Below are 25573 nucleotides of genomic sequence, written 5' to 3' on the forward strand. Positions count from 1 at the left end.
CAACAAGTGGGACACAATCATGAAGTGGAACGACATTTATTGGATATTTCAAACTTTTTTAACAATTCAAAAACTGAAAAATTGGGCGTGCAAAATTATTCAGCCCCTTTAAGTTAATACTTTGTAGCGCCACCTTTTGCTGCGATTACAGCTGTAAGTCGCTTGGGGTATGTCTCTATCAGTTTTGCACATCGAGAGACTGACATCTTTTCCCATTCCTCCTTGCAAAACAGCTCGAGCTCAGTGAGGTTGGATGGAGAGCATTTGTGAACAGCAGTTTTCAGTTCTTTCCACAGATTCTTGATTGGATTTAGGTCTGGACTTTGACTTGGCCATTCTAACACCTGGATATGTTTATTTTTGAACCATTCCATTGTAGATTTTGCTTTATGTTTTGGATCATTGTCTTGTTGGAAGACAAATCTCCGTCCCAGTCTCAGGTCTTTTGCAGACTCCATCAGGTTTTCTTCCAGAATGGTCCTGTATTTGGCTCCATCCATCTTCCCATCAATTTTAACCATCTTCCCTGTCCCTGCTGAAGAAAAGCAGGCCCAAACCATGATGCTGCCACCACCATGTTTGACAGTGGGGATGGTGTGTTCAGCTGTGTTGCTTTTACGCCAAACATAACGTTTTGCATTGTTGCCAAAAAGTTCAATTTTGGTTTCATCTGACCAGAGCACCTTCTTCCACATGTTTGGTGTCTCCCAGGTGGCTTGTGGCAAACTTTAAACAACACTTTTTATGGATATCTTTAAGAAATGGCTTTCTTCTTGCCACTCTTCCATAAAGGCCAGATTTGTGCAATATATGACTGATTGTTGTCCTATGGACAGAGTCTCCCACCTCAGCTGTAGATCTCTGCAGTTCATCCAGAGTGATCATGGGCCTCTTGGCTGCATCTCTGATCAGTCTTCTCCTTGTATGAGCTGAAAGTTTAGAGGGACGGCCAGGTCTTGGTAGATTTGCAGTGGTCTGATACTCCTTCCATTTCAATATTATCGCTTGCACAGTGCTCCTTGGGATGTTTAAAGCTTGGGAAATCTTTTTGTATCCAAATCCGGCTTTAAACTTCTTCACAACAGTATCTCGGACCTGCCTTGTGTGTTCCTTGTTCTTCATGATGCTCTCTGCGCTTTTAACGGACCTCTGAGACTATCACAGTGCAGGTGCATTGATACGGAGACTTGATTACACACAGGTGGATTGTATTTATCATCATTAGTCATTTAGGTCAACATTGGATCATTCAGAGATCCTCACTGAACTTCTGGAGAGAGTTTGCTGAATAATTTTGCACGCCCAATTTTTCAGTTTTTGATTTGTTAAAAAAGTTTGAAATATCCAATAAATGTCGTTCCACTTCATGATTGTGTCCCACTTGTTGTTGATTCTTCACAAAAAAATACAGTTTTATATCTTTATGTTTGAAGCCTGAAATGTGGCAAAAGGTCGCAAAGTTCAAGGGGGCCGAATACTTTCGCAAGGCACTGTAGATTTAATCAGGCTGTTGATTGTGGCCTGTGGAATGTTGTCCCCTCCTCTTCAATGGCTGTGCGAAGTTGATGGATATTTGCAGAAACTGGAACATGCTGTCGTGCACATCGATCCAGAGCATCACAAACAAGCTGAATGTGTGACATGTCTGAGTATGTAGGCCATGGAAGAACTGGGATATTTTCAGTTTCCAGGAATTGTGTACAGATCCTTGTGACATGAAGCTGCACATTATCATGCCATCATGGGGCACACTGTTCACAACATTGACATCAGCAAACCACTTGCCCACACAACGCCAGATCTGCCATCTGCCCGGTACAGTTGAAACCGGGATTCATCCATGAAGAGCACACTTCTCCAGCGGCCCGTTGGCCGTCGACGGTAAGCCGAACTGTAGTCAGGTCAAGACCCCGGTGAGGATAACGAGCATGCAGATGAGCTTCCCTGAGACAGTTTCTGACAGTTTGTGCAGAAATGATTTGGTTGTGCAAACCCACAGTTTAATCAGTTCAGGTGGCTGTTCTCAGACAATCCCGTAGGTGAAGAAGCCAGAGGTCCTGGGCTGGCGTGGTTACACGTGGTCTGCGGTTGTGAGGCCGGTTGCATGTCCTGCCAAATTCTCTAAAACGACATTTGAGTTGGCTTATGGTAGAGAAATTAACATTAAATTATATGGAAACAGCTCTGGTGGATATTCCTGCAGTCAGCGTGCCAATTGCATCTGACTGCAGCAATCTGTGGCATTGTGTGACAAAGCTGCACATTTTAGAGTGGCCTTTTATTATCCCCAGCACAAGGTGAATCTGTGTAATGATCATGAGGTTTAATCATCTTATAATATGCCACACCTGTCAGTTGGATGGATTATCTTGGCAAAGGATAAATGCTCACTAACAGGGATGTAAACACATTTTTACACAATTTGAGAGAAATAAGCTTTGTGTGCATTTTTGGGATCTTTTATTTCAGCTCATGAAACACGGGATCAACACATGTTGCGTTTATATTTTTGTTCAGTGTACCTCCATTCTTGCAAGTAATTTTATTGCTTGTGTTACTATTTCCTCTTATGTTACTCTGCATCGTTGGGAAGGGCTCGTAAACAAGCATTTCACGGTCAAGTCTACACCAGTTGTATTCAGCACGTGACAAATAACATTTGATTTGATTCTCCACCCAGGTAGCCTACTGCACGACTGTAAATCACATACACAGGGCAGGAAATTAATCCTGTTAACCAGTTTCAGTTTCCTCTGTACTCAAATCAAAGAAACAAGTTAGCATGCCTCCCTCTCTCCAAAGTGCCCAGGTCCTGGAGTTTAATTAAATGCCCCCCTCTGACAGACATTAATGACTGCCATCCGTCTCTGGGGAAAGTGGCAATGTGGTTATCAGCATTGGCTAACCCTATTCTCTGGAGAGGGCACCCAAACACTAATACACACACGCACACACGTGTGCAGGCAAATGTGCATATGCACACACACACACAAACTACTAATACATAATCAACACATCCAGCACTTCAGCTCAGCAGCCTTTGATTAATTACTTCAAACAAACATTGGCGAATCGATTCCCCACCACTCTGGAATGAAGCAGGCTTGTGCAGCTGCACAAGTTATTTATGCTAATTAGCCTTAATGTTTTCAATTGAAACACTTTTATCAGTATTATTACCAGAGGATGTGAATGGTACTACAGAGATCTATTCTAATGTACAATAATATCATTCACTTTTTTGGGCCCAAATAAGAGACTTTAGGCACTGTTAGATTTGAATGCATCTACTCCATCCTAACCTCCTATACCTTTGCTGTGCTTTTTTATTTTTGTGATCACATTTTTACCTGTATTTTTATATAACTAGATGTGTCTTTATGATCACATTTTCACTTTTTTCTAAAACTACATTTCATTTTTGGTGATCACATTTGTACTTTTATTTTCATATAACTTAATGTCTTTATTTTGTCATCAAATTTTGACTTGTGTTTTGATATACTAAATATTTCTCTCCTGATCCCTCAACAGCTGATGGATGAAGAGAAGGTGGTAGTGCTGTCGGAGATGGAGAAGCTTATGGGCTTATGCCAGCAGCTGCAGATGGGGGTGAGGACGCCGGTACAGGGCAAGACTGCCACCTTCCAGAAGGTACTATAAATACAGGCTTTATAAATACATTTGATTGATTGATTGATTACTATTATTGATATACTAGCTGTACATAATATGTTGAACTATGGTGTTGTTGTCAATGACTGGATTTGTTTTTGTAATGAAATCCACTTTTATTTAAGTTCTATGTTACAATAGTCTGCCAAGAATTAGTTTATTCATTAGATTTGTCATACAGAATACAATACAAATATTGCCAGGAGAGCACATGACTATAATAGGGTTCTACCATGTTGAAATAAACCATTGTCCAAAATCTAGCTTGCCTACTACTCACTTAAACTGCATACTGTGTATACTAATTGTACTACATACGGTTTAGAACGTACTGTTTAGTAAAAAACAAATGTGGTAAGCAACAAATATCAGCATACAAGGCCCATCCTACAGAGAATGCGTCATCTAATGCGCAATCTAAGCTTGATGCCCTCAATCTCACACAAATTATCAATGAACCCACCAGGTACAACCACCAAATCCGTAAACATGGGCACCCTCATAGATATCATCCTAACCAACTTGCCCTCCCCCTCTGCTGTTTTCAACCAAGATCTCAGAGATCACTGCCTCATTGCCTGCATCCGTAATGGGTCTGCGGTCAAACGACCACCCCTCATCACTGTCAAATGCTCCCTAAAACACTTCAGCGAGCAGGCTTTTCTAGTCGACCTGGCACGGGTATCCTGGAAGGATATTGACCTCATCCCGTCAGTGGAGGATGCCTGGTTATTCTTTAAAAGTGCCTTCCTCGCCATCTTAAATAAGCATGCCCCATTCAAAAAAATGTAGAACCAGGAACAGATATAGCCCTTGGTTCACTAGAGACCTGTCTGCCCTTGACCAGCACAAAAACATCCTGTGGCGTTCTGCATTAGCATCGAACATCCCCCGTGAAATGCATCTTTTCAGGGAAGTTTGGAACAAATATACACAGGCAGTTAGGAAAGCTAAGGCTAGCTTTTTCAAGCAGAAATTTGCATCCTGTGGCACAAACTCAAAAAAGTTCTGGGACACTGTAAAGTCCATGAAGAATAAGAGCACCTCCTCCCAGCTGCCCACTGCACTAAGGCTAGGAAACACTGTCAGCACAGATAAATCCACAGTAATTGAGAATTGCAATAAGTGTTTTTCTACGGCTGGCCATGCTTACCCCGATCAACAGCCCTCCACCCCCCACAGCGACTCGCCCAAACCTCCCCCACTTCTCCTTCACCCAAATCCAGATAGCTGATGTTCTGAAAGAGCTGCAAAATCTAGACCCGTACAAATCAGCCGGGCTAGACAATCTAGACCCTCTCTTTTTCTAAAATGATCTGCCGAAATTGTTGCAACCCCTATTACTAGCCTGTTCAACCTCTCTTTCGTATCGTCTGAGATTCCCATAGATTGAAAAGCTGCCGCGGTCATCCTCCTCTTCAAAGAGGGAGACACTCTAGACCCAAACTGCTACAGACCTATATCTATTCTACCCTGCCTTTCTAAGGTCTTCGAAAGCCAAGTTAACAAACAGATTACCGACCATTTTGAATCCCACCGTACCTTCTCCGCTATGCAATCTGGTTTCAGAGCTGGTCATAGGTGCACCTCAGCCACGTTCAAGGTCCTAAACGATATCATAACCGCCATCGATGAGAGACATTACTGTGCAGCCGTATTCATCGACCTGGCTAAGGCTTTCGACTTTGTCAATTACAACATTCTTATTGGCAGACTCAGCAGCCTTGGTTTCTCAAATGACTGCCTCGCCTGGTTCATCAACTACTTCTCTGATAGAGTTCAGTGTGTCAATTCGGAGGGCCTGTTGTCTGGACCTCTGGCAGTCTCTATCGGGGTGCCACAGGGTTCAATTCTCGGGCCGACTCTCTTCTCTGTATACATCAATGATGTCGCTCTTGCTGCTGGTGATTCTTTGATCCACCTCTACGCAGACGACACCATTCTGTATACCTCTGGCCTTTCTTTAGACACTGTGTTAACAAACCTCCAGACGAGCTTCAATGCCATACAACTCTCCTTCCGTGGCATCCAACTGCTCTTAAATGCAAGTAAAACTAAATGTATGCTCTTCAACTGATCTCTGCCCACACCTGCCCACCCGTCCAGCATCACTACTCTGGACGGTTCTGACTTAGAATATGTGGGCAACTACAAATACCTAGGTGTCTGGTTAGACTGTAAACTCTCCTTCCAGACTCACATTAAACATCTCCAATCCAAAATTAAATCTAGAATCGGCTTCCTATTTCGCAACAAAGCATACTTCACTCATGCTGCCAAACATACCCTCGTAAAACTGACCATCCTACCGATCCTCGACTTTGGCGATGTAATTTACAAAATAGCCTCCAACACTCTACTCAACAAATTGGATGCAGTCTATCACAGTGCCATCTGTTTTGTCACCAAAGACCCATTTACTATCCACCACTGTGACCTGTACGCTCTCGTTGGCTGGCTCTCGCTTCATACTCATTGCCAAATCCACTGGCTCCAGGTCATCTACAAGTCTCTGCTAGGTAAAGCCCCACCTTATCTCAGCTCACTGGTCACCATAGCAGCACCCACCCGTAGCAAGCGCTCCAGCAGGTATACTTCACTGGTCACCTCCAAAGCCAATTCTTCCTTTGGCCGCCTCTCCTTCCAGTTCTCTGCTGCCAATGACTGGAACGAACTGCAGAAATTACTAAAGCTGGAGACTCTTACCTCCCTCACTAGCTTTAAGCACCAGCTGTCAGAGCAGCTCACAGACCACTGCACCTGTACATAGCTCATCTGTAAATAGCCCATCCAATCTACCTCATCCCCATACTGTATTTATTTATTTATTCATTTATCTTGCTCCTTTTCACACCAGTATCTCTACTTGCACATTCATCTTCTGCACATCCTACCATTCCAGTATTTAATTGCTATATTGTAATTACTTCGCCACCATGGCCTATTTCCTTACCTCTTTTATCCTCATTTGTACATGCTGTATATATATTTTTCTACTGTATTATTGACTGTATGTTTGTTTATTCCATGTGTAACTCTGTGTTGTTGTATGTGTCAAACTGCTTTGCTTTATCTTGGCCAGGTCGCAGTTGCAAATGAGAATTTGTTCTCAACTAGCCTACCTGCTTAAATACAGGAGAAATAAAAAAATAAAAAATTGTGTTGATTCCCGCCATTCGTTCGTTTTGGTACAGCGCGTCCCTTCAGCTGATTATCAGCTGTTGTCATACACACGTGTCTCAAAATACAGTACGACATCCTGGCATTTAAAGTGTACAAAATGTTCTAAAATGCACATACTATAAAACTAACTTTTTCGCATAACTAAAATGCCTACTATTTAGAACGCAAGTATGGGTATTCAGACATGGCCATGGTTATAGGGAGCGTGAGAGAATGCACTGAAAAGAAACCTGGCAAAGGAGTATTGATGAACTGCAATGATAAGAGACAGTCAACCCATTCTTAATACAGCATTGGCAGCATTGGGCAAACATTTGTTACTGCTTTACAGACAGAGGTCAATCATAAAAACATTATTGTATAATTAAACCCTATAATGACACTGAGCTTAATGAACCTCTTAAAATCTTTTGGACAGTGATGAACTGACAATGGTCACCTTGTACTAATGGGAAAGGTTACAATCAGGATGAGAGAATAGAGAATAACATGGTGTACATCCCAAATGGCATCCTATTCCCTATATAGTGTGCACTGCTTTGAACAGGGCCCATAGGATTCTGGTCAAAAGTAGTGCATTATGTTGGGAATAGGGTGCCATTTGGGACACAACCATTGGGCTTCTCTGATTAATGTGGATCTGTTAGATTGGCATTGGCTTTCCCCTCAAGTTGTCATTAGCCAGACAGATCGGTCCACTCTGTCTGTCACAAGGGAATTAAGGGTGTTTTAATCAGGCAAAGGTCATTGCTGAAAAGTATTTTTAAATGGAGCAGGAGATGGAGGTTGTGTGTGTTTGGTGTGTCTAGTGTTGGTTTAGAAACACTCTGTAGTGAGAGGTTTAGAAACACTCTGTAGTGAGAGGTTTAGAAACACTCTGTAGTGAGAGGTTTAGAAACACTCTGTAGTGAGAGGTTTAGAAACACTCTGTAGTGAGAGGTTTAGAAACACTCTGTAGTGAGAGGTTTAGAAACACTCTGTAGTGAGAGGTTTAGAAACACTCTGTAGTGAGAGGTTTAGAAACACTCTGTAGTGAGAGGTTTAGAAACACTCTGTAGTGAGAGGTTTAGAAACACTCTGTAGTGAGAGGTTTAGAAACACTCTGTAGTGAGAGGTTTAGAAACACTGTAGTGAGAGGTTTAGAAACACTGTAGTGAGAGGTTTAGAAACACTGTAGTGAGAGGTTTAGAAACACTCTGTAGTGAGAGGTTTAGAAACACTCTGTAGTGAGAGGTTTAGAAACACTCTGTAGTGAGACGTTTAGAAACACTGTAGTGAGACGTTTAGAAACACTGTAGTGAGAGGTTTAGAAACACTCTGTAGTGAGAGGTTTAGAAACACTCTGTAGTGAGAGGTTTAGAAACACTCTGTAGTGAGAGGTTTAGAAACACTCTGTAGTGAGAGGTTTAGAAACACTCTGTAGTGAGAGGTTTAGAAACACTCTGTAGTGAGAGGTTTAGAAACACTCTGTAGTGAGAGGTTTAGAAACACTCTAGTGAGACGTTTAGAAACACTCTGTAGTGAGAGGTTTAGAAACACTCTGTAGTGAGAGGTTTAGAAACACTCTGTAGTGAGAGGTTTAGAAACACTCTGTAGTGAGAGGTTTAGAAACACTCTGTAGTGAGAGGTTTAGAAACACTCTGTAGTGAGAGGTTTAGAAACACTGTAGTGAGAGGTTTAGAAACACTCTGTAGTGAGAGGTTTAGAAACACTCTGTAGTGAGAGGTTTAGAAACACTCTGTAGTGAGACAACTTAGATGGCAATTCTTAGATTCTTACTAGTGTCCCATGTATACATCAGCTTTTCCATGTATACATACCATTATTTGTTTTACCATTATCTATATCTTTATGTTGTAATCATAATTATTACATTCTATCAGACCACCATCCTTGACATGTTTTTGAAATCTTTCTCTGTCTGTCTCTAGGTGGATTCCTCCATTCAGAACACTAGAGCCATCATTACTGTGGTGATCTACCTCCTGCCAGTCTGTAACAAGATTGTCAGAAAGGTGAGAGGTCACAGTTGACATCAGCTCATCTACCAAGTGGTTCAAGTGCACCCTCTTAGCAATGTTTACTGGGGTTTGAGTACACTTTTTTTTAAGTACAGATGAATATATCAATGGTGGTCATTTTCCAATGTTTTATTACTCTACCTTATCCTGTGTCTGTGTGTCCAGTATAAGTCAGAGAGAAGCAGTCTGGGTTCTCCACAAAGCTGGAGGGACAGGCAGTCGTCCACGGCCGTCAAAGACGACGTGCTCAACGGCAAGAACAGCAACGGCTTCGGGGTCAAATCCCTTGAGCAGCATATGGCCAACCTCACCTTCCTGGAGAGCAAGTAGTCCAGTCCAGCGACCTTTGATCCCTAACCTGTATCACCTATCAGAGTTGGAGCGTACCATTGTCGACCACCAGGGGGCGACATACATGAAACGTCACTCACGCAGACATAATGGCAGTGCCCCCACCACTCACACGCGCCTCTGTCAGTGTAATCAGCCCATTTGCTTTGTGGTGTAACTGTTACCTGTAGCACATCTCAGCCAAATACAGCAGATGTAAGAACAAATATTTTTAAAAAAATATGCTGTAATGAAATCCATCGCCAGTGCATGATGCCATCACCTGACAGGTCTTTTAATCTCCTTTTATCAATCCCTGTGATTTGGGCTGTTAAACCAGCTTTCTGATTGCCTGGTCCCAGATCAGTTTTGGCTGTCTTATCAACTCCTATGGCCATTGTCATGAGGAGTTGGCAGGACAGCCCAAACAGATCTGGTAGCAGACCAGCTTTCTGCTGTTTCTCTCACTGTTGTACGCCAACCAAATCCCATCATGGTTTAGTAATTATTGAGTGAAATCAATGCTCTCACTTTGATGCCAAATAAGAGAGTAAATGGATGGTTTAATCAGGGTATTATGACACTTGGCTTGCTAATAGACTGAAAAATAAGGCTCTTATTATTGCTCCATTTCAGCAGAGGCGGAGACAATTTTATCCAATTGACTTTCTACTGTCTTTAGAGTATTGAATCACATTCAGTGTTTGTGGTATACTGTTTTATGCATTTTTCAGAAGACATGTAAAAGATTGCTGGCCTAGCGCATGAGTCAAATCAACTGTGGTTTAGTAGCTGTTCCTTATGAAGTGTACTTGTAATTAAGGTTATGTCCCAAATGGCACCCTATTCAGTGCACTACTTTTGACCAGCGCTCATAGGTCTCTGGTCAAAAGTAGTGCACCTAGTTTCGCAAAATATTTTGGCCCGCGACCCCATTTTGGTCAGAATTTTGATGTATGTAATCAATGTCTGTTTACTTTTTTAATTGGGGCAACGACAGTATTACAAATCAGTCTGACACTACCTTTGACAGTATTTCAATCTAAAGAATGGTTTGAAGTGACTGAAGTGCATCTTCTGTGTAGAGAAGAACATGTTATTTTCCTCCCTGATGTAGTGCCTGTTCTAATTAGTCCTGTGTGGCTTGTGGGCATTGTAGGTGTTCCTGAGAGTCTTATCTTTCAGTGATGGGGTCATAATATTTTATAGCTTAAACCATTCAAAAGACTGAGCCACATCTGTAGGAAGAAAACAGAAACATTATTATAACTGCATCTAGTGGCTACCGGAAGTTACTGATAGTTTAGAAAACACTAGAAAATGGTGTCATTTGGGATGCAGGCTAAGACTGCCTTGTGGGCTATTGTGTATTATTATGGTACTTGAAGCACAGATATATACAGGTAACTGCCAAAATAAAGGAAACACTTGAGTAAAAGTCAGATACAAACTCTATTGAAAGCAGGTGCCTCCACACATGTGTGGTTCCTGAGTTGATAAAGTAATTAACTTCCCATCATGCTTAGGGATATGTATAAAAACACCCAGTTGCCCAGTATTTTGGCTACCATGGCTAGAAGAGATCTGTGACTTTATAAGAGGGGTCTCAAAGGAGCACATTACCATTAACAAAACACAAAATTATGGAATTTCTAGTGGAGGAATGGTGTCGCATCCCTCCAATAGAGTTCCAGACACTATGCCAAGGTGAACTGAAGCTGTTTTGGCGGCTCGTGGTGGCCCATTAAGACACTATGTTGGCGTTTCCTTTATTTTGGCAGTTACCTGTAGCTATAGCCACTGAGGTGACGATTCTGGTACTACTAAACCTGAATGGTTAGTGTGAAGACTGCATAACCATATAAAGCTTTAGAGTTGATTGTGTATGGCTGTAGCTAATGTCATCTTCTGTTGAGTAAAGAAACCACAGATGTGCAGAAACAGATGTACTTTTAGACCATCTATCCTTTTGACAGTTGAATGACTGATAAACAGAACACAAATCTAAATAAACATTATTTTTCTTAAAACAGGTTTGATTGTGTCATTTATTAAGGTATGTACAGTAAACAAAAAATACATATTTTTCTAACAGAACAAAAACGCGGGCTTATTTGGTACATAGTCACCTAATAACTGACATAATGGAATTATCTTAGACTTCCTCCTTTGAAAATAAATGTCACGTTCCATCAACGATCATAATAAAGAGCAAAACATTTTAAAAAAGGTATCTCATAAAACTTAACTGGCTCTGAATTTCTTCATGTTACATCAAAGCAAACAAAACAGTATTTGCCCTGGACTGCCTACAGGTAAGGTAGAGGCTAGAGAACTTAAAGGCACAGTGCATTACCTCCAGCACCCCAGATATCTGCACTGTCATCCACCACGGGCATAAGTCCATATCTGGACAGGGGCATGCACTATGCTGTGATGTAAGTACCTAGGTCTGGCTGGGCCTGAGACGAGGGACCCCCTCCAACAGAGCTGCCCCAGGAAAGGTCACTCCAGCTGGGCTGAGGAGAGTGTGAGGAGTCCCTGTGACCTCATTCCTCAGCATGGCTCTGGCTCTGGCTGTGGCTCCGGCTGTGGCTCTGGCTGGGTGCTTTTGGTCCGTTTAGAGACAACGCTCTCGTACTCCTCTCTGCTAAGGAGACCATTAGTGACCGTCTTGCTCTCCTCTATTTTAGGGAGGATGACCGCAATGTATCCCTCAGTGGAAGGCTGGTCAAATACACATGAAAGACAGGTAGGACAGTTAGCCATGTTAATGGTAATGTGATTTACCATCTCAATGGGGTATATGTAAATGGAGAACATTAGATTGACCAAAAATGTATTTTAACTGGTATGAAGCTTATGGAAATGTTTCTCACCTTTCCCAGTAAAAGTTCTGGTCTTTCAAGAATATCCTCATTGACCTCCAATAGCCGACCCCTTATGCAGCTGAAAAGATTAACCAGGATTATAATTCAGGCTAATTTAAAAAGATCTTAGAGTAGTGACTGGCACTAACCATAAAGGGTAGATTATCTGCAGAGGTGAAAATCATAATACAAGAGCAGCAAAGGTTGTAATGACCTGTAAATGGTGTACTCCACACCATCTGTACATGTTATTCTACACAAAGGAGCAAACTCTGTGAGGAACTGTCCTCCCTGGAAATGAAGAAGACACGTGTTAGTTTGACCATCACAAGTCAGAAAATCAAAGGATGTCAATACCATAGTATATGTAATAGTAGTGTAAAATATAATAATAGTCCTAATATGGCAGAGTATCCTTACGGCAGGTAGCCTCGCCGTTAAGAGCTTTGGGCCAGTAACCGAAAGGTCGCTAGTTCAAATCCTGATGCAGACTAGGTGAAAAGTCTGTACCCTTGCTCAAGGCAATTCACCCTAATTTCTTCTGTAAGTTGCAGAGTGTCTGCTAAATGACTAAAATGTAATAATATACCAGACTATATTAACAACAACAACAAAACATCACTTCAGTTTTAGCAGTACATACCAATGATTTGTTTTGACGCCACCACACCTCCAACTTGGCACTCCCACACCATTGTAAAAAATATTTAACTATAGAAGACATTTACTAATGTCTACATTTGTTTTTAGTAGTGCTGATCGATTAATTGAAAAGTAGGTTCATTCATTTGAATTCTATTTTTTTATGTGAGCTCGATGCTCACATTTCAGTTTCTCAAGAGATAAATCAGATCCAGCCTGAACTGTGAGATGTCCGAGGGAGTTGTTGTTTCCAACAGGCCAATATTAACGCACATAACTTGGTAATTAACTACAATACCCATAATCCATTGTGCATCTACTTGTCCGGCCTGCTACATTAGGTTAGTGTGCTGCAGCCTGGAGAGCAGAATGGCAATTGCGAGGGGATATAGAGAGCAGCTGTTGCTTCGCAAGGCACCTCTACCTGAAAATACATGATCTAAGTGAATGATAGTTGGTATTCAGCAGTCATAAAAGTATGCCTTATTACCTTTGAAGAACTACAAAAATTTTGATTTTGTCAGGCAGCAGCTCTATAGAGATGAGATGATGACTTGGAATTAAATAAAGTTATAAAATAAAAAATGTAATATACACAACTTAATTTATTTACATTAATTTACTTTAAAATATTTATGGTTAATAAGTGATAAGCAGTTAATTGTTGGTTAATTTTTTAAATATTTATGGTTAATAAGTGATAAGCAGTTAATTGTTGGTTAATTGTTTTATTCTGTATTGTTACAGCATTCAACCTAAATAATCAAAACCGAACAGACCTCAAGAAGCACTAATCGCTCAGCACTTTTTGGGGCCATGTTTATTCTATTGCATACTTTTAAATTATAGGTGAGCTAAACATTTTTTTTTAAATGCTAAATGAAAGTGTATATTAAAACACTTTCCTTAAAGTTTTTTTTTTTGGTACTAATGTTACCCTCCCCACTATAAAAATAAATAAATATATTAAATAGCCTACATTTTAATTAAATATAGAGGACTACTTTTCTGAAGAGTGCCAATATGGCCAACCCATTGATTCAAAACCTCTCCATGGCCAAAACACAGCATCTTCAAAACCAGGAATTATAAACATTGGTACATACTCTCTTTGACTTTCCAGACACTCTGTTATGCAGGCGACTGCAGCCAGCGCTGATCTGATAGTTGATGCTCTTGATTGACCTCCCGTTCTGAAGGATAGGGTGACTCTCTGCCAGGGTGATGACACAGATTCTGTCAAAAGAGATCCACAGGAACACATTAGCGCCATGTTTAAATTTACAGAAAATAAATAATGTTGTCTGTGGAGGTAGCAAAGCAAATTGTTGATTAGCTTTGGGACAACATCGGGAGTGTTGTGTCCCAAAGTAACGCGTTGATGAGCTGCAGTTTTGTTTATGAGCTGCACATTGGCAATTTTAAGTAGGAAATGAACACATTATCTTAGCCAGCTACCTGTTTGAATGCTGAAGAACGCACTGGTCTTCACAATCCTTGCCCTTGATATCTAAGCACAAAGAAGAATACATCGTTCGTTACAACTTTATTCATTCATAAAAAAAAATCGCCAGTGGTCCTCAACCATGGACAAGGAGGGATACGGATTTGAGGTTTTTGGGACCAGCCAGTTCTTAAAGAAATTAGTCAACTGCAAATTCTATGAAAATACATCGCAAAAGCTGTCAGGCTAGCTACCATACCCAAAGCCAAAACACACGTGTTGGTCTCATGTCGACACCCAGTGTCAGTGGTGAACACTGGTTACGTTAGCTAAAATATGTCTAGTTAGCTAATAAGTTACCTGTTTTATACCATCGAGTGTAATACCGATCGATGACAGAGGGTGCCTTATTATGCTCCATGTCTTCCATTGAAACAAGTACTAAAGGGCATTAGCTAGCTAGCTAAATAAAAGACAAATGTTTGACAGATAAATATACAAATGCTTCGATTTCGTGACGGAGTGTAAACACTGTTACACACTTCGGGTCCGTCCCTTTCAAAAATCCGGAAGACTTTCAAATTGAAATTTCAAACGTTCCGAGAACCTTTTAATCAGTTATGAAATTACTTGATGTCAACCAAATATTTATATATACCCAGGGTTGGGTAGGTTGCTTTCTAAATGTAATCCGTTACAATTACTAGTTACCTGTCCAAAACTGTAATCAGTAAAGTAACTTTGGGATTACCCAAACTCGGTAACGTAATCGGATTACTTTCAGTTACTTTTAGATTACTTTCCCCGTAAAATGCATTAGAAGACAAAAATTAATATTACCAATTGAACGACATCTATTGTAGAATAAGTCAATGTTAGAGTGTACATAGCTTGTCATAAACGTATGTTGCATTTTACTTGATGGTTATGTAGGCTTCTTCTAAGTCATCTTTTTTTACTACAGATATTAATATGATTTGGCTATATCTTTACATTAAAAACCAAACCCGGTCAGATTTCCATTAATTACAATTAATTTATTACCCCTTTATATTCAAGAATAGCACTTGGAAATATGGAAATATAGATTAGCCAAATTGTAATTAGCCTCCTCTGTTGTTTATGATTTTGATTTTGTTGATTGGGGTCATTGTTTCGAGAAATACTGCTCTTATAGAATGGCATGCTTTGAGCACTACTGAAAAGTGCTATTTGCATGTGAAACATGTATGCCATAGTCTGCATCTGCTATAGGCCTATTGTTTATATTGTTTGTTGGTGACACTTTGAATACTCAATAATTTGCAGAAATGTGTCTATAAAAAGGGCGCGAGTTTGAGGATGTGTCCGTTAAGGCCTCTGGACGTTTTTGAATCAGCACGAATTAGAATGAGCAATAAAAGCCCCACAGTATGGAGAACAATACCACGGAGGAGTTGGGAGAACCTCTGTCAAAATTTTATTCCAAAGGATGGGATCTGCACTATGCAGCTGTTGCGAGAGCGCATTTTTCACTGGCTGTCTACTGGTTGCAAAAACAATGCTAGATAGGCAGTTTAAACTTGTTCAATTCAACCATTATTGGGTTAAAATACTCATATAGCCTACATTTGTGAACAGCCATCCACAACAACCACAATCTGTAAGGTGTAAATAGCTAAATGAGAGAGCAGCAGTGTGATTCACCTCAATGCGCTATGTAGACATCAAATCAAATTGTATTAGTCACATGCTCCAAATACTACGGGTTACACCTTACAGTGAAATACTTACTTACTAGCCCCTAACCAACAATGCAGTTAAAAAATACTGATAAATAAAAGTAACAACTACGTAATTGAAGAGCAGCAGTAAAACAACAATAGTGAGATTATATACAGGGGGGTACTGGTACAAGTCAATGTCCGGGGGCACCGGTTAATTGGGGGCACCCTCTGTAGTGCCCCTGAGGGGCCCCTGTGTTCAGAATCAGCATGGCGGATGTGTTTTTACCTACCCTTACCACATGGGGTCGGTCCGTCAGGAAGTCCAGGATCTAGTTGCTCAGAGAGGTGTTTAGTCCCAGGGTCCTTAGCTTATTGATACGTTTTGAGGGCGCTATGGTGTTGAACGCTGAGCTGTAGTCAATGAATAGCATTCTCACATAGGTGTTCCTTTTGTCCAGGTGGGAAAGGGCAGTGTGGAGTGCAATAGATATCAGTAAGTGATATCCGTATCGCCCGTAGGCTACACCACTGCTGTCTTCCTTACCTCCAAGTGTTTATTGAAGTTGGATAATCTTTGGATACTGACAGCCTACAAAAGCCTATTCCTGCTCTTTTCCCACAATCCATCAAACTATTTTGGTGTGTTATCATAGTGGTCTCTGACTTGCGGCCAGACTTGATCAGGCTGAACAAATGTAAACTTTTTTCAATGCTGATTTGGATTTTTTTGAGAAAACAGAAAAGTGTCAAATAATTTGTTTGCAAACATTGTTTTTTAATTTAAAAGTAATCCTAAAGGTAATCATCTATTTTTTCAAAAGTATCTGTAATATGATTACAATATTTTTGCTGGTAAGTAATGGATTAGAGTTACAGTTTTTTTGTAATCTGTTACATGTAACTGATTACATGTAATCTGTTACTCCCCATATATACCCTAGCTCAGTGGTTCCCAAACTTTTTATAGTTCCATACCCCTTCAAACGTTCAACCTCTAGCTGCGTATCCCCTCTAGCACCAGGGTCAGCGCACTCTCAAATGTTGTTTTTTGCCATCATTGTAAGCCTGCCACACACACACATTATACAATACAATAAATCTGTCAGTGGCTTCTGATTAAATTACATTTTCACAGAACTACTTGTTGCAATTTCGATGAGGTTCTCTTGTTTTCTCTCGCCTCGTAGCCTCGTTTCACTGCCAAAAATAAAATAAAATCATCTGTGGCGTCGGGAGCAACTGCTTGCACGTGCGTTACCACTCCACTATGTCTCCCTGTCATGGCTTTTGCGCCATCAGTACAGATACCAACATGAGCAGCAGCTACGTTTGGCTACAAACAGAACGTTAGTGAAATTCCCGTGACCAAGTAACGGTTAATGTGATTGGATGTTAATTATTTGACAAGGCTACCTGTATTTGACATTGTGTTGTTATTTCGCTGAACACTAGATTTTGTTTATGGCAGTGAAACAAGGATACTCAGGCGAGAAAAAAACCTCACCCAAATGTGTAGTAGCCCCGTTGGAAAATATAAATGGACTGTTTGAAAATGTGAAGGAAAAAAAAGTTTAAAAATAAAATAAAAAATACACATATAAAAATGTTTTTGAATCACATTTTTATTTGGCGTATCCCCGACGGCATTGCCAGTTTGGGAATACCTGCCCTAGATGACTAACAGGGGAGCTGTTTTGAAGCCACTGCGCTCCCATCTTGGCACTCCCCCACCGTTGTAAAAAATATTTAGGAAGTTATGGAAATGCATTTATTAATGTCTACATTTGTTTTTGCCACTTTTATTCTATTACAGACACTTAAATGCATACTTTTAAATTATATTATGTGAGCTAAACATAAAAATATCTGAAAACATTTTCCTTAATGTATATTTTTTTGAAAGTTAATTTTACAGTCCCCACTACAACAAAACATACTTAAATACATGTAATTTGTCCTTGAAACATTTAATTGAAATATTGTACAATTCCATTCATTCCTATGGATGACTGCTTTTTCTGGGGAGTGCCAATATGGCCGACCGGTGGCTTCAAAGCCTCTCATTGGACAATACATAACATCAGCAATCCAGGGTTTATTTATATACATCATTGATGTCAACAGGTGTTATCTTGATGTTACCTGCTATAATCTTAAAGATCGACTGCCCCTTAAAAGCAACTTCTCGTTTTGAAATCAGCCTATGTGGCATTGAAATGAGTCAGAAACATTTATTCTACTGTAAAAATTGACTACAACGTGTAAATGGGATAATTTTGGTCATAAAGTCAGTCTCATCAAAAACTGAGATTTGCGAGATGATAGGAAAAAAATAGTATGTCACGGAATGAAGGGTAGGCTACCGTAACATTCATTGGGTTGGGTTTACTTCCAATCCTGCTCACAAGCCCACCGATGTACATGGGACAATATTTTTAAATGTCAATAGCTCCAAATTTCAATGACTTAAAAGACCTCAAACCAACTATAAATGGCATAAATTCACGTACAAATATTGAAAGCATTAAATAAGACAACTAAAAGATTTGCAACATGAAAATATTGTCACATTTACATCTCCACTGGGATTCTCTACTTCTAACCCTATTACAGGGGCTGAGTCACTGGCTTACTGGTGCTCTTCCATGTCGTCCCTAGGAGGGGTACGTCACCTGAGTGGGTTGAGTCACTGACTTGGTCTTCCTGTCTGGGTTGGCGCCCCCGCTTGGGTTGTGTTTAGTGGCTTTGTGGGCTATACTCGGCCTTGTCTCAGGATGGTAAGTTGGTGGTTGAAGATATGCCTATAGTGGTGTGGGGGTTGTGCTTTGGCAAAGTGGGTGGGGTTATATCCTGCCTGTTTGGCCCTGTCCGGGGGTATCATCGGATGGGGCCACAGTGTCTCCTGACCCCTCCTGTCTCAGCCTCCAGTATTTATGCTGCAGTAGTTTATGTGTCGGGGGGCTAGGGTCAGTCTGTTATATCTGGAGTTTTTCTTCAGTCTTATCCGGTGTCCTGTGTGAATTTAAGTGTGCGCTCTCTAATTCTCTCTTTCTCTCTTTCTTTCTCTCTCTCAGAGAACCTGAGCCCTAGGACCATGCCTCAGGACTACCTGACATGATGATTCCTTGCTGTCCCCAGTCCACCTGGCAGTGCTGCTGCTCCAGTTTCAACTGTTCTGCCTGCGGCTATGGAACCCTGACCTGTTCACCGGACATGCTACCTGTCCCAGACCTGCTGTTTTCAATTCACTAGAGACAGCAGGAGCGGTAGAGATACTCTGAATGATCGGCTATTAAAAGCCAACTGACATTTAATCCTGAGTTGCTGACCTGTTGCACCCTCGACAACTACTGTGATTATTATTATTTGACCATGCTGGTCATTTAAGAACATTTGAACATCTTGGCCATGTTCTGTTATAATCTCCACCTGGCACAGCCAGAAGAGGACTGGCCACCCCTCATAGCCTGGTTCCTCTCTAGGTTTCTTCCTAGGTTTTGGCCTTTCTAGGGAGTTTTTCCTAGCCACCGTGCTTCTACACCTGCATTGCTTGCTGTTTGGGGTTTTAGGCTGAGTTTCTGTACAGCACTTTGAGATATCAGCTGATGTAAGAAGGGCTTTATAAATACATTTTATTTGATTTGCATTGTGTAATTTATTGATGGTCCCTAACTAGCCCCAGAGACAGGCTATCAAATGTCAAACCAATTTTGCCACAGTCGCACACCAGCCAGCTGAAGCTAATTGGTGAAAGAAGTTGGCTAGCAACAGCTAGCCTGGGCGACTTCAAGGCACAAGACCTGGTTGGACTGTTTCAAGTTTTCTAGAAGGGTGAGTGACTGTAGCTGTGTGCTGTTTTGGCAGAGTGAATGTATAAATGCTTGCCACGTGCGAACACACACAAGAGACACCTACAGCGATGCTGGGAGCTAAAAAAGGGAAACAGACCGTGGAATTCAAGCGAACCGAACACAGACCACCTCTCAAGATGAACCGAACCGCACTAAATTCATAAAAATTACCTGAAAGGGACCGTGTGAAAACACCCTTAGGTTCGATGTTGCTGCAGTGCAGTTTCCTACATGATCCCTCAAACAAGCTGTCAGTTTCTCATGCCCTTCAAGCTCAACTTGATGTGCTTGCTAATGGATCCAACCCCTAAAACTGGGTTAAATCCAAAATGCACCTATACAGGTGTTTCATCAATTAATAAATTCCTTCACAATCAACACTTCCCAATAGTTATCAATCAGTGGCTATTACATAATATATTTCAACATATATCTACAACTTTTTCTTCACTTCTTCCCTAGGGAAGGCTGATGCAGAGAATCTTAGCAGAGGGTAAAACTGCTGACTCTATTTCAAATCTCCATCAGTATTCTCCTGAGAAGATACAGTATAGAACAACCTTTTAAAACTTCCAAGGTCCATTCATTTTACATCATGATAAATGAGGATGCCAGATCCCACATGGACAGTTAGGTAATTAAGGTTTTGCAATTTCACCTCTTTTCTCAAATCAATGTCAAGCTCTTTAGAATGTTCTATCTGAGCGAACACTCGCACTTTTCTAATTTTCTGGTAAAGTTTTCTGTACATTCAGCTGGTTTTGTTGTAGAGTAGGTCTACTGTGTAATAGCCCATATAGGCAGCCAGCCGTTTGATTGACGTTTCCGGAGATGTCTGAAAGGATAGCTTTCAACTTGTGCAACCCCTGACCTCTCTCCTCCAGCAAAGTGTGCTTGGATAATTATTGTGACTTTTACTCTCTGTTATAATGCCACTAGATGTCACTGTAGTACAACCTTGGAGAGGTTAGTTCATGGCAAATCCATCAGGGTAACACAAGCCATGCACATGCTAGTTAATCGCAGTCTCTACAGTTGTAATTGATGATTCATCCCGGCTGATCTTCCTGATCAGGCTCCTACTGAATGATGTGTTTTGCTCTGATCCTGTTAACGGTATTACAATAAAAATGTTGGATCTCAATCTGTTTTATTTCCTGGAAGTTCTTATCAATACCAATAAAACTTTTTATACTCAGCTTTAATGTTTCTCACAGGCCTCGTATAAATATTCCTCCATGCAAATGATTGTCAGCGATTCCGTAATGATTTCTAAGGGCTAGGGGTGGGACAGAGGGACCATGGGAATGTTTCCCCTTCCTGACTTTGAGAAATTGAGATTCCAGGCATATCGGACGTGGCTGTTTGGCTATGTGGACCATTTGGAGGGAACAGTTGTTTTTTTTCTTGCACAATGCAGCTTAAGTGAAATGTACTCACTTTGGCCACGAGAGAGAGAGGGGGGGGGGGGGGGGGGGGAGAATAGAGAGAGAGGAAGAGAGGTACAGTACATATAGTTTTTCCATGTATCGGCTAACAGGAATCTGTGCTGAAAAGTGCCTACTAATACACTTTTCCATTACTCTTCCCTGTGGTAGTGTGTAGTCTATAATTTATTCAGAAAAAAAATACAAAACTGCAGCTGAGACAGTGGACATAAATATAAATAATGCATTGGATCTGGTTTAAAAAACAATAACAAAAAACGGTTACATCCAAAGACTGAAATACTACAATACTTCCCTCCAAGTCTCCTAGTCTGGGTTGGTGTTACAGAAATAGGACTGTATTTAGTCTCTGTGAGAGGATGATGATGCTCATCTCTCGACTGGATGTAAGTCAATTGCTCAACAAGGTGCGTTACAAAGACATCTGTCACTACAGGAACAACGATTATTGTCTTCGAGTGCTCTGTGGAAGTGCTTAGGTCATAGAGAATCCTGTATTGAGAAGGCATAGTTTAGTCACCTCTTATATTCGCACTGTCTAGGGGGACGATGGTGATGAAGCCACAGCCTGACAAAAGTTCCTGAACGGATTGAGTTGCTTAGTTTTACACACTGAAAAATAAGTTGAAGTGCTTATTATCCTAACTGGCAGGTGCCGACATGGTGCTTGGAGCATTGGAGAATTCCTGAGACATCTCAGCACATGCACACACACACACACACACACACACACACACACACACAAACACACATGTATATACACCGACAGTACAAAACTTTCCATGACAGACTGACCATGTAAATCCAGGTGAAAGCTATGATCCTTTATTGATGTTACTTGTTAAATCCACTTCCATCACTGTAGGGGAGGGGAGGAGACAGGTTAAATAAGAATGTTTAAGCATTGAGACAATTGAGACATGCATTGTGTATGTGTGCCATGCAGAGGGTGAAATGGCAAGATAACATTTTTAAGTGCCTTTGAACGGGGTATGGTATTAGGTGCCAGGTGCACCGGTTTGTGCCAAGAACTGCAACATTGATGCGTTTTTGACATTCAAAAGTTTCCCATTTGTATCAAGAATGGTCAACCCAAAGGACACCCAGCCAACTTGACAAAACTGTGGGAAGCATTGGAGTCAACATGGGTCAGCATCCACGTAGAACGCTTTCAACACCTTGTAGAGTCCATGTCCCGACAAATTGAGGTCAAACGGGGGTGTAACTCAATATCAGGAAGGGGTTCCTAATGTTTTGTACACTCAGTGTATATAGTTCCTTCGGAAAGTATTCTGACCCCTTAAATTTTTCCACATTTTGTCACGTTACAGCCTTATTCTAAAATTGATCAAATAAAATAAATCCTCACCAGTCTACACACAATACCCCATAATGAAAAAGAGATAACTGTTTTTGGACATTTTAGCTAATTTATAAAAAATATAATACAGAAATACCTTATTTACATAAATATTCAGATACTTCGCTTTGAGACTCGAAATTGAGCTCCGGTGCATCCTGTTTCCATTGATCATCCTTGAGATGTTTCTACAACTTGATTGGAGTCCACCTGTGGTAAATTCAATTGATTGGACATGATTTGGATAGGCTCACACCTGTCTATGTAAGGTCTCACAGTTGACAGTGCATGTCAGAGCAAAAACCAAGCCATGAGGTCGAAGGAATTGTCCGTAGATCTCCAAGACAGGATTGTGTCGAGGCACAGATCTGGGGAAGGGTACCAAAACATTTCTGCAGCATTGAAGGTCCCCAAGAACATAGTGGCCTCCATCATTCTTAAATGGAAGAAGTTTGGAACCACCAAGACTCTTCCTAGAGATGGCCACCCTGACAAACTGATCAATCAAGGGAAAGGGCCTTGGTCAGGGAGGTGACCAAGAACACGAGGGTCACTCTGACAGAGCTCTAGAGTTCCTCTGTGGACATGGTTGTCCTTCTGTAAGGTTTTCCCATCTCTGCAGCACTCCACCAATCAGGCCTTCATGGTAGAGGGGCCAGACGGAAGCCACTCCTCAGTAAAAGGCACATGAAAGCCCGCAGACCTGAGTAAACCAACATTCAACTCTTTGGCCTGAATGCCAAGAGTCACATCTGGAGGAAACCTGGCACCATCCCTACGGTGAAACATGGTGGTGTTTTTCAGCGGCAGGGACTGGGAGACTAGTTAGGATCTAAGGATAGATGAACGGAGCAAAGTACAGAGATATCCCTGATGAAAACCTGCTCCAGAGCGCTCAGGACCTCAGACTGGGGTGAAGGTTCACCTTCCAACAAGACAACAATCCTAAGCCAAGCCAATGCAGGAATGGCTTCGGGACAAGTCTCTGAATGTCCTGGAGTGGACCAGCCAGAGCCCGGACTTGAACCTGACCTAACATCTATGGAGAGACCTGAAAATGGCTATGCAGCAATGCTCCCCATCCAACCTGACCGAGCTTGAGAGGATCTGCAGGTCTGAATACTTATGTAAATGTGATACTTTAGTTTTTTATTTGTAATAAATTAGCAAAAATATATATAAAAACCTGTTTTTGCTTTGTCATTATGGGGTATTGTCTGTAGATTAATGAGGTCAAAAAAAACAATTGCTCCCGAGTGGCGCTGCAGTCTAAGGCACTGCATCTCAGTGCTAGAGACGTCACTACCCTGACCTGTTCACTGGACGTGCTACCTTGTCCCGGACCTGCTGTTCTCGGATCTCTCTCTCTACCTATGCTATGTAAAGCCAACTGACACGTACTCATGAGGTGCTGACCTGTTGCACCCTCTACAACCACTGTGATTATTATTCTTTGACCCTGCTGGTCATCTATGAACATTTGAACATCTTGGCCATGTTCTGTAAAAATCTCAACCCAGCACAGTCAGAAGAGGACTGGCCACCCCTCAGAGCCTGGTTCCTCTCTAGGTTTCTTCCTAGGTTCCTGCCTTTCTAGGGAGTTTTTCCTAGCCACCGTGCTTAAATATCTGCATTGCTTGCTGTTTGGGGTTTTAGGCTGTGTTTCTGTACAGCACTTTGTGACATTGGCTGATGTAAAAAGGGCTTTATGAATACATTTGATTGATTGACTACAGACCCTAGTTAGATTCCAGGCTGTATCACAACAGGCCGTGATTGGGAGTCCCATAGTGCGGCGCACCATTGGCCCAGCGTCGTCCCGGGTTAGGGTTTGGCTGTGGTAGGCCGTCTTTGTAAATAACAATCTATCTTGCCTAGTTAAAAAAGGATAAACATTTCAAAAATAAATAAAGAATAAGGCTGTAACCTAACAAAATGTGGAAAAGGTAAAGTCAAAAGTTTGGACACACCTACTCATTCCAGGGTTTTTCTTTATTGTTACTATTTTCTACATTGTAGAATAATAGTGAAGACATCAAAACTATGAAATAACACATATGGAATCATGTACTGACCAAAAAAGTGTTAAACAAATCCAAATATATTTTATATTCTTCAAAGTAGCCACCCTTTGCCTGGATGGAAGCTTTGCACACTCTTGCCATTCTCTCAACCAGCTTCATGAGGTAGTTACCTGGAATGCATTTCAATTAACAGATGTGCCTTGTTTAAAGTTAATTTGTGGAATTTCTTTCCCTCTTATTAATGTGTTTGAGCCAATCAGTTGAGTTGTGATAAAGTAGAGGTGGTATACAGAAGATAGGCCTATTTGGTAAAATACCATATTATGGCAAGAACAGCTCAAATAGGCATTGAGAAACGACAGTCCATCATTACTTTAAGACATAAATGTCAGTCAGTTCGTAAAATTTCACCAACTTTAAAAGTTTCTTCAAGTGCAGTCGCAAAACCATCAAGCGCTATGATGAAACTGACTCTCATGAAGACCGCCACAGGAAAGGAAGACCCAGAGTTACCTCTGCTGCAGAGGATAAGTTCATTAGAGTTACCAGCCTCAGAAATTGAAGCCCAAATAAATGCTTCACAGAGTTCAAGTAACAGACACATCTCAACATCAACTGTTCAAAGAAGACTGTGTGAATCAGGCCTTCATGGTCGATTTGCTGCAAAGAAACCACTACTAAAGGACACCAATAATAAGAAGAGACTTGCTTGGGCCAAGAAACATGAGCAATGAACATTTGACCAGTGGAAATCTGTTTTGATTGATGAGTCCAAATTTTAAAAAATTGGTTCCAACCGCCACATCTTTGTGAGACGCAGAGTTGGTGAACAGATGATCTACGCATGTGTGGTTCCCACGAGAAGCATGGAGGAAGAGGGGTTGCTTTGCTGGTGACACTGTCAGTGATTTATTTAGAATTCAAAGCACACTTAATAAGCATGGCTACCACAGCATTCTGCAGCCATACGCCATTCCATCTGGTTTACGCTTAGTGTGATTATCATTTGTTTTCAACAG

The 25573-nt window shown here is 41.1% G+C and overlaps 2 protein-coding genes across 5 annotated transcripts in view; one reads left to right on the plus strand and one right to left on the minus strand.

Moving 5' to 3' along the window:
- Positions 1-11235, plus strand: part of ctnnal1 (catenin (cadherin-associated protein), alpha-like 1) — a 124637-nt gene extending 113402 nt beyond the window's left edge. For all 4 annotated transcript variants that reach the window (XM_036970839.1, XM_036970842.1, XM_036970840.1 and 1 more), the window contains exons 17-19: positions 3535-3654; positions 8790-8873; positions 9045-11235. In XM_036970839.1, coding sequence (XP_036826734.1) covers positions 3535-3654; positions 8790-8873; positions 9045-9209 — 369 coding nt within the window. In that variant the 3' untranslated portion in view covers positions 9210-11235. The remainder of the gene's footprint in view (positions 1-3534; positions 3655-8789; positions 8874-9044) is intronic.
- abitram (actin binding transcription modulator) lies at positions 11225-14727 on the minus strand. Its single transcript, XM_021559995.2, has 6 exons — positions 14526-14727; positions 14180-14231; positions 13828-13957; positions 12294-12370; positions 12089-12158; positions 11225-11936 (listed from the first exon to the last, which is right to left on the minus strand). Exons 1-6 carry the CDS (start codon positions 14593-14595, stop codon positions 11766-11768), a joined length of 570 nt encoding a protein of 189 aa, XP_021415670.1. The 5' UTR covers positions 14596-14727; the 3' UTR covers positions 11225-11765.
- Between the last annotated feature and the right edge of the window lie 10846 nt (positions 14728-25573).

Source organism: Oncorhynchus mykiss, chromosome 32, assembly GCF_013265735.2.
Source record: "Oncorhynchus mykiss isolate Arlee chromosome 32, USDA_OmykA_1.1, whole genome shotgun sequence".
Lineage (NCBI taxonomy): Eukaryota > Metazoa > Chordata > Actinopteri > Salmoniformes > Salmonidae > Oncorhynchus > Oncorhynchus mykiss.

What these genes read in the sequence shown, in the direction of transcription:
- abitram (XM_021559995.2), bottom strand. Translation starts at nt 14,595, where the DNA reads ATGGAAGACATGGAGCATAATAAGGCACCCTCTGTCATCGATCGGTAT. An exon ending in CACTCGATGGTATAAAACAG is followed by an intron (nt 14,232 to 14,525) that starts GTAACTTATTAG and finishes CTTTGTGCTTAG; the next exon opens with ATATCAAGGGCAAGGATTGT. An exon ending in TGTCTGGAAAGTCAAAGAGA is followed by an intron (nt 12,371 to 13,827) that starts GTATGTACCAAT and finishes CTTCATTTCCAG; the next exon opens with GGAGGACAGTTCCTCACAGA.